At 42.4% G+C, this 14,365-nt stretch overlaps 1 protein-coding gene across 2 annotated transcripts; it reads right to left on the reverse strand.

Moving 5' to 3' along the window:
* Positions 1 to 970: 970 nt before the first annotated feature.
* ZNF165 (zinc finger protein 165) lies at positions 971 to 11,731 on the reverse strand. 2 transcript variants are annotated; one of them, XM_077752410.1, is made up of 4 exons: positions 11,452 to 11,731; positions 4,200 to 4,683; positions 3,776 to 3,914; positions 971 to 1,954 (listed from the first exon to the last, which is right to left on the reverse strand). In XM_077752410.1, exons 2-4 carry the CDS (start codon positions 4,608 to 4,610, stop codon positions 1,050 to 1,052), a joined length of 1,455 nt encoding a protein of 484 aa, XP_077608536.1. In that variant the 5' UTR covers positions 4,611 to 4,683; positions 11,452 to 11,731; the 3' UTR covers positions 971 to 1,049. The 2 variants fall into 2 exon arrangements, with proteins under 2 accessions (XP_077608536.1, XP_077608535.1); XM_077752409.1 differs by lacking the exon at positions 11,452 to 11,731 and adding an exon at positions 10,799 to 10,999.
* Positions 11,732 to 14,365: the final 2,634 nt, after the last annotated feature.

Raw genomic sequence — 14,365 nt, forward strand, 5'->3', positions numbered from 1 at the left:
TCATTCCCTCAGCCTTCTTCCATAATTGTCAGTAGCCTGAGACCCTCTTTCTGTCAAGAGAGCTCCCCAGAACTGCAGTCTGGGTCCATTCACCTCAAGGAAGTGCTCAACTCCCTCCCTCCCCCCGTATGGGGCAGGAAGATCCTGGGTATGTTACTGTTTCCTCCAAACTCAAGGTTCAGTTCAGTTTGAGCACCTTTTTCCCCCCAATTTCTCCTCTCCTGTCTTGTTTGGATCTCTGGATTCTGGCCTCTTGCCTTGGAAGCTCTCCGGGCTTACCTCCTGCAAGATCTCTGGACACAGATTTGGGTCTACATATTAGAATGCTACCATTGTGTAGGTCCTGGTGTTTGGCATGGTCTTCTCCCCCCATCCACCTTTTTAAAGTTTATTTATTTATTTTGAGAGAGAGAAGGCACAAGTGAGGCAGGGGCAAAGAGAGAGGGAGAGAGAATCCCAAGCAGGCTCCACAGTGGCAGCACAGAGCAGGACGAAGGGCTTGAATTCACAAACTGAGATGATGACCTGAGCCAAAACGAAGAGTCTCCTAACCACCTGAGCCACCCAGGCGTCCCTGGCATGACTAATTTAGTTTTGTTGTGCCTTCATTTAAAGGAATGTTCTGAAAGCGCTGTTATGTATTGCTCAGGCCATTTCCACTTCAGGGCTTAGCTCACCTCCTCTTGTGGCGGATCATTCACTAGTGTTGATGATCATCCTCTTTACCTGAATCTTCTCCCTTCCACGCTGTAATTATGGTTACTTCCCAACAGAGGCCCTTTTTCCTTCATCCCCATTGCCATAGACCAACCTATTTATCAGCCTCCAAATTCTGCTCTTCTGGTTTGACTTTAGCAGTCAATCACTGGGGGAAGAGGCAAACCCTGTCTCACAGAAAGCACACACACAGTGAAGACCATATGTAGGACAGAAGTCAGAGAACAAGAGAAAAGAGACACTGGCCTTTCAGTCATTCATCTCAATATTTTTTATTCAGTGTTTTTCATGTTTTGCTATTTCTTTAGCATTTCAATAAAAATTTAAGTTCTTTACATTATTAGGTTTTCCCTCTTGTGAATTCTTTGGTGTTGACGAAGGTGTGAACTCTGACTGAAGGCTCTCCCACACTCACTGCATTCATAGGGTTTTTCTCCAGTGTGGATTCTCAGGTGTCGAATGAGGTGTGAACTCACTCTGAAGGTTTTCCCACACTCACTACATTCATAGGGTTTCTCTCTGGTGTGAATTCTCTGATGCAGGATGAGATGTGAATTCAGGCTGAATGCTCGCCCACATTCTTTGCATTCAAAGGGTCTTTCCCCAGTGTGAATTCTCTGGTGTCTAATAAGATCTGAGTTTCCCCCAAAGCCTTTCCCACACTCATTACATTCATAGGGCCTCTCTCCAGTGTGGATTCTCTGATGCCTAATAAGCTTTGAGCTGTGTCTGAAAGCTTTCCCACATTCATTACATTGGTGGGTTTTCTCCCCACTAAAAATTGCTGCTTGTTTAATATGGTTTGGGTTCTTGAGAGATTTTCCATATTGGTGAATTTTTTCTCCAGCATAAATTCTTTGATGCTTAATAAAATCTGAATTCCATTTGAAACTTTGGTCATAGGTACTGTGTTTACGAGATTTCTGGTGTGTAAATTCACTTGAGTTCAGGTTTAAGCTTCTGTCACATCCATCATGGTTTATTTCACCTGTAAGTGTATTTTTGTGGGTAAGGATTTTACTAAAACCTCCATCCTGAGCAGATGATGATCTCTGAGACCCTTCTGATTCTTTCTCCCATTGTCTCTTTAACCTGCCTGCAGACTTACAGATATCTTCAGGCTCAGCAGATCCTTCTGACACAAATTCTGAAATTCTTCCCGATAGAATTCTCTGTGATTCGATTTTGTCATAAATGTCCAACTTTGGCATGGATCCATTGTTTTCACTCTCATTATCTAAAATAATGCAATGAGAAAGTGGTAAATATCTGTTTGCTGAGTTGGAAGAAATAGTCAAGACTGTTGCATATTGGTACTTCACTTGGCTACTCTGAAAATGTAGCCTTTCAGGGGTGGCTGGCACACTCAGTCACTTCAGCGCCTGACTCCTGGTTTCGACTCAGGTCATGATCTCATGGTTGGTGAGTGTGAGCCTGCATCTGACTCTGTTGACAATGTGGAGCCTACTTGGGATTCTCTCTCTCCCTTTCTCTCTGCTCCTCCCTCACTTGTGTGCATGTGCTCTCTCTTTCTCTCTCAAAAATAAACTTAAAAATTTTTTTAAAAATTTCAAATGTGGCCTTTCAAATTAAAGGCTTGAAGGACACAAAGGAGAGAAACTGGCGAAAGCAAGTAGAATGCATGTGGAGGGGAAAACCTCCATCCATCTATCCACCCGCCCATTTCTTCATCTTGCATGGCTAATCAAATTCTGTAACCACTTTCTGCTAACTATCCCCTGAATAATCCCCTTCTTTACATTTCTGCTACCACACTCCTTGTCACTACTTTTTACCTAGGAGATTGTCACAGCCTCTGAGCTCTTCTTCCTAATTACTCTGAATATTCTCACCATACTAACTGTCCTTAAAACCCTGTCGCCTCCTATACCCTACTCAGAAACTTTCACCCTCTTTTCTTCCACAACTTGCCTGAATTCTTTTATCTGGTTTCCAGAATCCATTTATGATCTTGTCCTCACAATTCCTGCCTGTGGCTCACAAATTTATACTATGTTTATGACCCTATATTATGTATTTTGTCTTTATTGTTGGGTTTCTTTTTTCTAGAATATTCTATGATAGGAAAGGTGGTTAGGCAGTGCTGGTCTTAGCATGGGAGAAATGTATGATTTTGGATAGGATGGATGGAAACTTTTCTAGAACAAACTTGAAAGCAGAATTTCAGTATTTTTAAAAAAATAGACTGTAATGTACTCTTGGGCTTATTTTTGAGTTCATTCACACCTAAAGTGATACTGAGTCCATGAACTTTTTAAACAAATGAGTTTTAGGAGTGCCTGGGTGGCTTGGTCAGTTAAGTGTCTCAGACTCTTGATCTCGCCTCAAGTCATGTTCTCATGGTTTGTGAGTTCAAGCCCCATGTAAGGATCCTGTCTTTCTCTCTCTCTGCCTTTCCCCCTGTTTGCTCTCTTTCTCTCAAAAATAAATAAAAATAAACTTAAAAAATTTTTAAACAGATGAGTTTTAAAATAGTGATGAGTATTCCATGGAGGTGGTCACCAGAAGTATAGCCAACTTCCTATAAAAATGTGAAAACTTTGTAAAACCAAAAGTACAATAAAAAAGACAATAGTGTGGATCTTGTTGTATGCATCTGAATTATATTCCATTTCTGAGTATATCACTATGTATCTGCTTCTCTATCATTATATGTGCTTCTTTAATAACATGTTTTATTTCTCTTGATGTGTTTCTTCCTCTTATTGTTTCATTACTCATTCTCTGACATTTTCTCACTCATTCATTTTTCTTTCCGTTAATTTACTCATACAAATATCCTGTGTTTCGGAAATATTCTGGATAAAAAAACAAATGGGAAAATGATAACATGTTTGATTAGGAACCAAATTCTGTGTGTGTGTGTGTGTGTGTGTGTGTGTGTTTAATTGGCCAATGGCACACAGGAAAAGAGTTCCATACCTCTCATGGGGTAATAAAGGGAAAGATACCTATAGTGACTGAGACTATTCTGAGAAGGCGGATTCACAGCCCCACTCCTTCGGTGACATGAAATGCCTGCAATACTGCTCCTTACCACAGTCCAGCACAAGGGATGCTGAAGAATCACGAAGGGCTTCAGGGTCCACTGGCCAGAACTGGGCACTGAGTGCTTGTCCAGAAGGCACCACCACCTTCCCCCTGAATATTTCTTGTCCATGTGCAAGGACCGGAACCTGAGAAAAATAAAGTACATTTGGGCTTGTGAGAGAATCTCTGTTGGAACTGAACATCCTCCAAACACAAAGAGAACCTCTGCAGGAATACAAAACTGCAGAAGGATGGATTAAGTCCGACTCAACTGTGAAATGTGACAGAGCGCCAGCTGGAGTGGAAAGGAGACATAAATGCTGAAGGAAGAGCCCCTGTAGGTCTCCTTGGGGGTGTTCTATCTCAGGCCTCTTCCTCTCACTGTGGGATCCAGCCCTCTGGAGGTCTTAGATCTCCTGGCCCCTGCATACCTGGACTGCTGAGTCATCAGTGCCTCTCTCTAGATCTTCCAGTATGGTCACCGCCTCATCCCCGCTCTCTGGGTGGTGCTCCCGCACCCGGGCCTGGAGCTCGGCGGGCAGGATGGTCAGGAACTGCTCCAGCACCAGCAGCTCCAGGATCTGCTCCTTGCTGTGCGTCTCGGGCCGCAGCCACTGGCGGCACAGCTCGCGGAGCCGGCGAAGCGCCTCTCGGGGCCCGGGGGAATCCTGGTAGCAGAACTGCCTGAAAAGCTGTCGGCAGAGTTCTTGCCTGAGGCCATCGCTTCTCTGGAAGCAAGTGTCCTGCCTCCAGACAAAATCTTCCTCTTCTATCTTCACTATCAGAAGTCCTGCATTCTCCTGAGGGTTCTGAGCTGTAGCTTTCTTTGATTCTGTCGTCATTTTGGGATGAAATATATTCCCAGAAAATCCACTGCTGCTTTGTGTGAGGTCTTATTTAGTTTCGAGAGCTCTTCTAAAATAAAAATAAAAATATATTTTTATTTATAAAATAACTATTACTGTCTATAAAGATGAAATATCACATTGCAGAAATCATATTTTCCATTACACACAAGTGTAGTGGGCATTTAGCATATGTATAAACGCTGAAATACTTGTTCTGTGGAGACAATTGTCACATAATTTCTACCTCAAAGCAGCTTAAAATTTAAATTTAAGAGCAACCGCTGCCTCAGTGGCCTCAGACTCATGCGCCTCAGTCTCTGCCACTGCCCGGGTCGCCTGGTCACCACTAACTCTCGGCCCCACCCTGGGCTCTGGCCAGCGAGCACGCCTCGTCTGTGGACAGGGCTACCTCAAGAAACAAGTCAAAGTACACATGGTGGAGAGTCCAAAATACCACTATGAGTAGGAAAATAAAATAACCAAGGTCTCAACAAGAAAGACCAAGACACACCATTTAAGAACACTTTCTGAACAGACAGGCCCTGGACAGTCACAGAGCCTTCTTTGGTACAGCAGCGCTCGCAGGTGCAGACAGCATAACAAGCTTTTAAAACTAACAAGCGACAGAAAACTAACAAAAATGATGAAACAGAAGAACTCTCCTCCAAAGAAATTCCAGGAAAATTGACAGCTAAAGAACTGCTCAAAACAGGTATAAGCAAAATAACTGAACAATAATTTAGAACACTAGTCATAAAATTAATCGCTGGGCTTGAAAAAGGCATGGAAAACATCAGAGAAACTATTGCTACAAAGACTATGAGCTTAAAAATAGTTGTGATGTATTAAAAAAAATGCTATAAATGAGATGTAAAATAAAATGGATGGAGGCACCTAATGCATGGATTGAAGAGGCAGAAAGGAGAATAAGTGATTTAGAAGACAATTCTAGAAAAAGAGGAAGCTGAGAAAAAGAGAGATATACTGATACAGAAACATGACAGGAGATTTGGGAGCTCAGCAGTACAATCAAATGGAATAATATCTGTATCNAAGAATAAATCCCATAAAGGACACGATGATTCTAAACCCATATATTTCAATAATAACACTGAATGTAAATGGGCTGAATGCTCCAATCAAAAGACATAGGGTAGCAGAATGGATTAAAAAAACAAACAAAATGCATCTATTTTCTGTCCACAAGAAACTCATTTTAGACTGGAGGACACCTTCAGATTGAAAGTAAGGGGATGGAGAAATATCTATCATGCTACTGGNGACTTGAATGACACATTGGACCCGATGGATTTGACAGGTATATTTAGAACTCTACATCCTGGGGCCATGGAATTCACTTACTTCTCAAGTGCGCATGGCACATTCTCCAAGATAGATCACATACTGGGACATAAAGCAGCCCTCAATATATATAAAAGAATTGAGATCATACCATGCACACTTTCAGATCACAACGCTATGAAACTCAAAATCAACCACAGGAAGAAGTCTGGAAGACCTCCAAAAACATGGAGGTTAAAGAACACCATACTAAAGAATAAATGGGCCAATCAGGCAATTAGAGAAGAAATTTAAAAATAAATGGAAACAAATGAAAATGAAAATACAACAATCCAAACTCTATGGGATGCAGCAAAGGCAGTCCTAAGAGGAAAGTACATTGCACTCCAGGCCTATTTCAAGAAATTAGAAAAAGTGCAAGTGCAAAATCTAACAGCTCACCTAAAGGAACTAGAGGGCGAGTGACAAGAGCACCCCAAACCCACTAGGAGAAGACACATAATAAAACTCAGGGCAGAAATAAACAATATAAAAACCAAAGAAACAGTTGAACAGAGAACTGAAACGAAGAGTTGGTTTTTTGAAAAAATAAACAAAATTGACAAACCTCTAATCAGGCTTCTCAAAAAGAAAGGAGAGAGCACTCAAATAGACAAAATCATGAATGAAAATGGGCTAATTACAACCAACCCCTCAAAAATCAAGCCACTGTCAGGGAATACCATGAAAAACTATATGCCAACAAATTGGACAACTTAGAAGAAATGGACAAATTCCTAAACACACACTCACTACCAAAATTCACACGGGAAGAGACAGAAAATCTGAACAGACCCATAACTAGTGAAGAAATTGAATCAGTTATCAAAAATCTCCCAACAAATAAGAGCCCTGGGCCCGATGGCTTCCCTGGGGAATTCTAGCAGACGTTTAAACATAATTAATACCCATTCTTCTCAAGCTATTACAAAAAATAGAAATCAAAAGAAAACTTTCAGACTCATTTTATGAAGCCAGCATCACTTTGATTCCCAAGCCAGACATAGACCCAGCAAAAAAGAGAACTACAGGCCAATATCCTTGATGAATACAGATACAAAAATCCTCAACACGATACTTGCAAATCAAATCCAACAGCACATAAAAAGAATTATCCACCAAGATCAAGTGGGATTCATTCTTGGGTTACAGGGCTGGTTCAATATTCGCACATCAATCATTGTGATCCATCACATCAACAAAAGAAAAGATAAAAACCATATGATCCTGTCGATAGATGCAGAAAAAGCATTTGACAAAATACAGCATCCATTCTTGATAAGACCCTCGAGAAAGTGGGGATAGAAGGAACTTATTTACATCATAAAAGCCATCTATGAGAAGCCCTCAGCTAACATCCTTCTCAATGCGGAAAAACTGAGAGCTTTCCCCCCTGACATCAGGAACACGACAGGGATGTCCACTCTCACCACTGTTGTTTAACATAGTGCTGAAAGTCCTAGCATCAGCCATCAGACAACAAAAGGAAATAAAAGGCATCAGAATTGACACAGAAGAAGTCAAACTTTCATTTTTCACAGATGGCATGACGCTCTACATAGAAAACCCGACAGACTCCACCGGAAGTCTACTAGAACTAACCCATGAATTCAGCAATGTTCCAGGATACAAAATCAACGTACAGAAATCGGTTGCATTTTTATACACCAACAATGAAGCAACCGAAAGAGAAATCAAGAAACTGATCTCATTCACAATTGCACAAAAAACCATGAAATACCTAGGAATAAACCTAACCAAAGATTTAAGAGATCTGTATGATGAAAACTATAGAAAACTTATGAAGGAAATTGAAGAAGACACAAAGAAATGGAAAAACATTCCATGCTCATGGATAGGAAGAATAAATATAGTTAAGATGTCATTACTACCTAAAGCACTCTACACATTCAATGCAATTCCAATCAAAATTGCACCAGCATACTTCTCAAAACTAGAACAAACTATCCAAAAATTTGTATGGAACCACAAAAGACCCCGAATAGCCAAAGTAATACTGAAAAATAAAACCAAAACGGGAGGCATCACCATCCCAGACTTTAGCCTCTACTACAAAGCTGTCATCATCAAGACAGTATGGTATTGGCACAAAAACAGACACATAGACCAATGGAATAGAATAGAGAACTCAGAATTGGACCCAAAAATGTACAGCCAACTAATCTTTGACAAAGCAGGAAAGAGTATCCAATGGAAAAAAGACAGCCTCTTTAACAGATGGTGCTGGGAGAACTGGACAGCAACATCCAGAAAAATGAAACTAGATCATTTTCTCACACCATACACAAAAATAAACTCAAAATGGATAAAGGACTTGAATGTGAGACAGGAAACCATCAAAACCCTAGAGGAGAAAGAAGGAAACAACCTCCTTGACCTCCACCGCAGCATTTCTTACTTGACACTTCCCCAAAAGCAAAAGAATGAAGAGCAAAAATAAACGATTGGGACCTCATCAAGATTAAAAGCTTCTGCACAGAAAAGGAAATTATCCATAAAACTAATAGGCAACTGACAGAAGGGGAAAAGAGAGTTACAAATGACATATCAGATAAAGGGCTTGTATCCAAAATCTCTAAGGAACTCACCAAACTCCACACCCGAAAAACAAACAACCCAGTGAAGAAATGGGCAGAAGCTATGAACAGACATTCTCCAAAGAGGACGTCCAGATGGCCATCAGACACGTGAAATGATGCTCAGTATCCCTCTTCATCAGGGAAATACAAATCACAACCACATTGAGATACCACCTCACNGAGGAGAGGGAGAGAGGAAACCATGAGAGAGTCTTGAATGCTGAGAACAAACTGAGGGCTGATGGGGAGAGTGGGAAAGGGAAGGGGGATGGGCATGGAGGAGGGCACTTGTGGGGATGAGCGCTGGGTATTATATGGAAACCAACTTGAGAATAAACTATTTAAAAAAATAAATTTAAAAACAAAATACTTTAAAGTAGAAACAATAAATATAAAACTTATAACTTTAAGGCAATGCTACATGTTAACATGACACATGGAATTAAATTATATTTAAGTCAGAAAGACAAAAAGGGACCAGGATAGTTAAATGACAAAGTGGTTCAGAGAGATGGCAGATTCAAAGAGAGCCTAGTAGTTTGTAATGGTCGGGTAAGTTTAATTCAGGAATTAACTTCTCAAGAATGGAAAGGATTTTGAAAGGATGTGGGAGAGGGACAAAGAGGAAACCACAAGCATGGAAACAGTCTGAACAACTGGTTAATGGTAGGATCATGTAAGTGTAAAGCAAAAAGTTCAGCAGGTGTGTATAAGGAAATAACAGAGGCAGAGGCAAGGGCCCTAACGTAGAAAGCCTCCAATGTCAAGATCCCGAATTTAGAATTTATTTTTTAGGCACTAGGGAGCCTAGGGAAACTTCTGAGCAGAAAGACCTGACAAGTACTGTTTGTGGAGATTAATATGTTCTTAATTTCTAGGATGGACTGCAATATAGAAAGAGAAACAGAGAGAGGCCACACTTGTGCTCGTACAAGTGTAAGGAAAATACAAGCTTGGAATGAAAATTATCAATCAAAATCTGGAACTAGGATTACTTATAAATCTCTTAAATAAGGGCAATTTTTTCTTTCTTTTTTTTCTCCCTTTTGAAAAAAGATTTTAAGTAATCTGCAGTGAGCAGGGCTTGAATATACAACCCTGAGATCAAGAGTTGCAAGCTCCCTTGACTGAGCTAGCTAGGCACCACAGGGCAACTTTTCTTGAGAGCCAGAGGCTAACCATTTCTCTCTTTTTTTCCTATGTTATTACCTTTTAATGTTTATTAATTTTTTTTCAAATCCAAGTTAGTTAAAAGGCTGTTTCAATCAATGTTAAGTATTTCCTTCCTGAAAGGTCTCAAATAGGTTTGTTTTATCCCAACAGTTCCTTCTTTACCTTCCCAGTTTCCTGGCTCAGTCGTATATTGGACCACAAAGTTAAATAGAATAAGCCCGCACCATGACTTGCTTATCCATCTTCCACAAGTCTTGTTATTAAATATCATTTCCTCAAGTCTCAGCACACAGAAACGGTCTCGTTTCTGAACTGAAAAACTGAGTAAAAGGAATTTAGCTGTGAAGCCGTAGACTACAGGAGCAGAATGCAAATATCAATCTTTCAGATCCTTCTCCTAAACGTTTCACCAAGTTGATTGCTGATTGTTGCATTGACATGTAATTAATTAAGAATCTGAACACAGGCAAACTCTGGGCTAGAAGTTGTACAGCAATGATTTCCACGAAAGTGAGTTGGTTCCCAGCTGAACTCATTGCCTAATCGTCATGTGGGAACTTTGGTAGGAACACCAGGGACGCTGTGGCAGTTAGGGTGGGTGTACCTGGAAAATCCATATTCTGATGTAAAGCCGTCAGGAATTAAATAGTTTGCAAAACAATTGTAAAGAAATGACATAAAACACACGAGTTAAAAGCAACTACATAAGTTATGTTTCACATGACACACACTGAAATGCTGATAGATGCTAAAGCTGAGGTACTAAACAAGTTGTATGGGAGAGGCATCAAATATGCCAACGTTCTGGGACAGGCAGACCCTGTGTGTGTTTACATGCAAAGGGTAGGAAACATTTCCTAGAGCTGATGGGGCTTAAACTGGACAATAAAAGATGAAAAATATTCAAAAGGCAAAAAGGAAGGGACAGGAGAAAAGTTTAGGAAGTGGGAACGAACAGGAGATGGACGGCGATGCCAGCTAGCAGCTCGCTCTAATATTCGGAGTGACTAAGAACTCCGCTCCCTCTGCTTAGTAATTTGTCATCCCTGCCCTGAGCTCATACAGTACCTAAATCAGAACACCTGTGAATACAAGTCATCATCCTGTATAATCTTCAGCTTTGGCTGTTTCTCTTTATCAACGGGCTGGAACTCCAGTAGGTTAAGGACAACGCGCTATTTTCTACGTTCTCACACTTGTTGATGGAAGGAAAGCCTGAGAAGCCTCTAGACGCTCTTAGAAGAGGAGTAACTGCCAGGAAAGCAGGCCGGGGTGTGCAGGGGGAGGGGGACGGGGAGGGAAGGAGGTACAGGGATGGAGGACAGGGNGAGAAACAGCCAACGTCCACAGTGTGGACACACGCCACCAGCACGCGGGGCCGTCCCGCTCCGCCTCCCGCCAGACGTCGGAGCAGCTCCTCCCCGCGGAAAGCTGCCGCCCGAGGCCGCAGCCGCGCTGGCCTTTCCTGCTAGTGACCCAGCCCCGCCCGCGGCGGTGACGTCACACGCGGCGCGGGTAACCATGGAAACCACCGCCCCTCAGGAGGCGGGCGTGAGCAAAGCCCTCCGAACGGCGAGCCTCGCGCCCGCCTGCCTCCCCGTCTCCTCGGGATTCCTCCGCAGTCCTGGCGGGGCTGCTGCAAGCCTGAAGGGACAGTGAACAGACCGGCTGCTTGTAGGGGGCAAAGGGTCGGACCCTCGGGTCCTCAGACCCGGACTCACCTCTCCTACAGGATGGTTCCGATCGGACACTTCCGGTGGGAGGACGGCGCTGCCCCCTCTCTCAAAGCTTCCGTGCTCTGGACGTTGAGTCTGCGCAGAAGGCGGTCGGGCCGCGGACTGCGACTCCCAGAAGCCCCGGCGTCTCCTGCGGCGCTGTGAGTCCGTTTACCCGGCGGCCTCTCAGGTATCCCCGAGGTTACCGAGCTCCGAGATGAGCTCCTCTCGCCCCCGTGTAGCGGGAAACGCGGCCCTGCTGCGCCCGCAGGCCTCGCGCGGCCTCCAGTCGGGGAAGTGGACCCGAAGCTTACGCCCCGGGGGCGCCGCCCAGACTTCACCCCCGCAGAGCCTCCCTGGGCCTTCAGGAGCGCTGGTTTACAAACGGTGGCTGAGGATAACCCTGGCGCACGCGGGGTCTGCGTGCCCTAGAATGTGAACTTATATTTTAAAAAAAAGCTTGTTTTGAGAGAGAGTGCGAGTTGGGGAGGGGCTTAGAGAAAGGGAGACAGAATCCCCAGCAGTCCCCACACTGACTGTGCAGAGCCCGGCCTGGAGCTCGAGCTCAGGAACCGTAACATCGTGACCTGAGCCAAAATCAAGAATTGGGTGCCCAACGACTCAGCCACGCAGGCGCCCCTAAAAAACGTGAACTCTCTTGAATCCCTGGGCCAATGTGTGAGAACTAGAACTTTGACAGTAACTTACGTTTACTGTTGCCGTTTCACTTGTACTTCTGTTAACACAAATTCAACCAAGTAAGTTTGAAGATCTAATCATCTTTATTAAGCCATAATAAGCAGAGAGGAGCTCTGACCAGTGATAGAAAAATAGGTTTTTGTAGAAAGGAGGCGGGGCAAGGAAGTTATTAGACAAAAGAAAAAACATTGTCTCGAGGCAAGATCACCTTCTCTTGGGAGGGGAGCTGAGCAGTGGTCTAATCTTGCAGGTTACCTCATCTTTGGGGTGGGAGGAGGGAATGGAGAGAGCCCATGTGACAGATTACCTTATTTGTGCTGACCAGAAAATTCTTGATTTATTTGCCTAAAATTTCACTCCTGGAGAGATTGCAATTGTAATGTAGTCCTGGTTTGCTATCCTGGGAACAAATAACTCACTCCATCTTGGGCCTGTGGTTTTCCTTTAAATATATTTTGTGTTTATTCTTGTTCTTTTTGAAAAGGTAGTTCAATTAGATGACTATGCGTGGCCAAACTATATGGTTTAATTTTTTTCTAAAAGCCATCATGCCATCAGATAATCTTCTGATATATGCTTTTTTCTCTCCACAGTAGGTTACTAAAATTGATCCCTGTTGTTGAGTTAAAATTAATTTTCATTACTGTATAGTAATCCAGTTGTGAATATAACATTGCATCCATTCTCCTAAAAATGGGCTGATACAGTATTCCCTCTCTTCTGGGTTATGGCAGTAAACCTCTTAAGTGTTCCTTCTGCTTCTACCTGTGTTCCCCACAGTCTATTTTTTTTTTAATGTTTATTTATTTTTGAGAGAGAGACAGCGTATGAGCAGGGGGCAGAGAGAGAAGGGGAGACAGAATCCAAAGCAGGTTCCAGGCTCTGAGCTGTCAGCACAGAGCTGGACATGGGACTTGAACCCATAAGCTGTGAGATCATGACCTGAGCTGAATTCGGGCACTCAACCATTAAGCCACCCAGGTGCCTCTATTCCTTTTCTTTTTTAAATGTTTTATTTATTTTGGGGGAGAGAGTGCTCTCCTGCTTGTGTGCAAGTTGGGCAGGGGCAGAGATAGGGGAACAGAGGATCCTAAGGAGGTTCTGCACTGACAGCAGAGAGCCCAATGCAGGACTGGAACTCATGAAGCGTGAGATCCTTACCTGAGCAGACATCAGATGCTTAATTGACTGAGCCACCCAGGTGCCTTACTCATAGTCTGTTCTTAATAGAGGAGTCATAGTGATGCTGTTGTAGCATAAGTTCTAGCATGCCACTGAAGGGTAGCAGAACACACCTCCCCAAAATGTGCCCCTTTGATATATTGATTATTTTGAGCTGTAGGATCTTGAAAAACAGCAAATGCAAAAAGAAGCTTTCTCCAGATTTCCTGTATCTGCCTACAGACAGATCCTCCAGAACAAACTCCATTGTCATCATCAGTCAGGGAAGATTGACTTGTATCATAGGAAAGAAGTTGACACCATACTCTGACACACTTGTCACAAATGCTCATACTTTCCATCTATGGGGGCCTTCACCTTTCCTAAAAATCATTTACTCTCCCCTGAAAAGCCTACATCTCCCATCCACTTTCCCTATTAAGATGAAAATTCTAACATTGCTTTCTTGGTTGCTCTTTTTTCTCTAGGTATTTCCTATGGACTCATGAGGTATACATGTTAATGAACTATTTTTCTCTTTTTATTTTTTATTGCAGGGGTTTCAACTAAGAACTTAGAATGGTAGAGGGAAAATTATTTTTCAACCCCTAAACTAGCCCTCAGCTTAAAACCTTTTAATAGCTCTCCATTTTAGTCAAGGCAAAACCCAAAGTACCTAAAATGGCCTATACGACCCCATATGACCTATACTCAAATCTATTACTCTCTCCCTTGCTCATTATGTTCTGTCATCCCCAGTGAACTCCCTTGCTTTTCCTCATTAATAGCCTTCTGTAAAAGAATCCACCCCACTAGTTTCACTAGTGAATTCTATCAAGCAGGTAAAGACTAAATAATACCATCTCACCACAATCTATTGAAAATAGCAGAGGGAACACTTCTCAACTTTCTATACCCTAATACCAAAACAAGATAAAAACATAAGAAAAAAACCTCACAGACCAAGATTGCTCATGAACATAGATGCAAAAACCTTAAAAAAAATATTAACAAATCCAACAGTAAATAACAAGAATTCTTTTTTTTTTAATTTTTAATT

This window comes from Crocuta crocuta, unplaced genomic scaffold (genome assembly GCF_008692635.1).
Source record: "Crocuta crocuta isolate KB4526 unplaced genomic scaffold, BGI_CrCroc_1.0 scaffold336, whole genome shotgun sequence".
Taxonomy (NCBI): domain Eukaryota; kingdom Metazoa; phylum Chordata; class Mammalia; order Carnivora; family Hyaenidae; genus Crocuta; species Crocuta crocuta.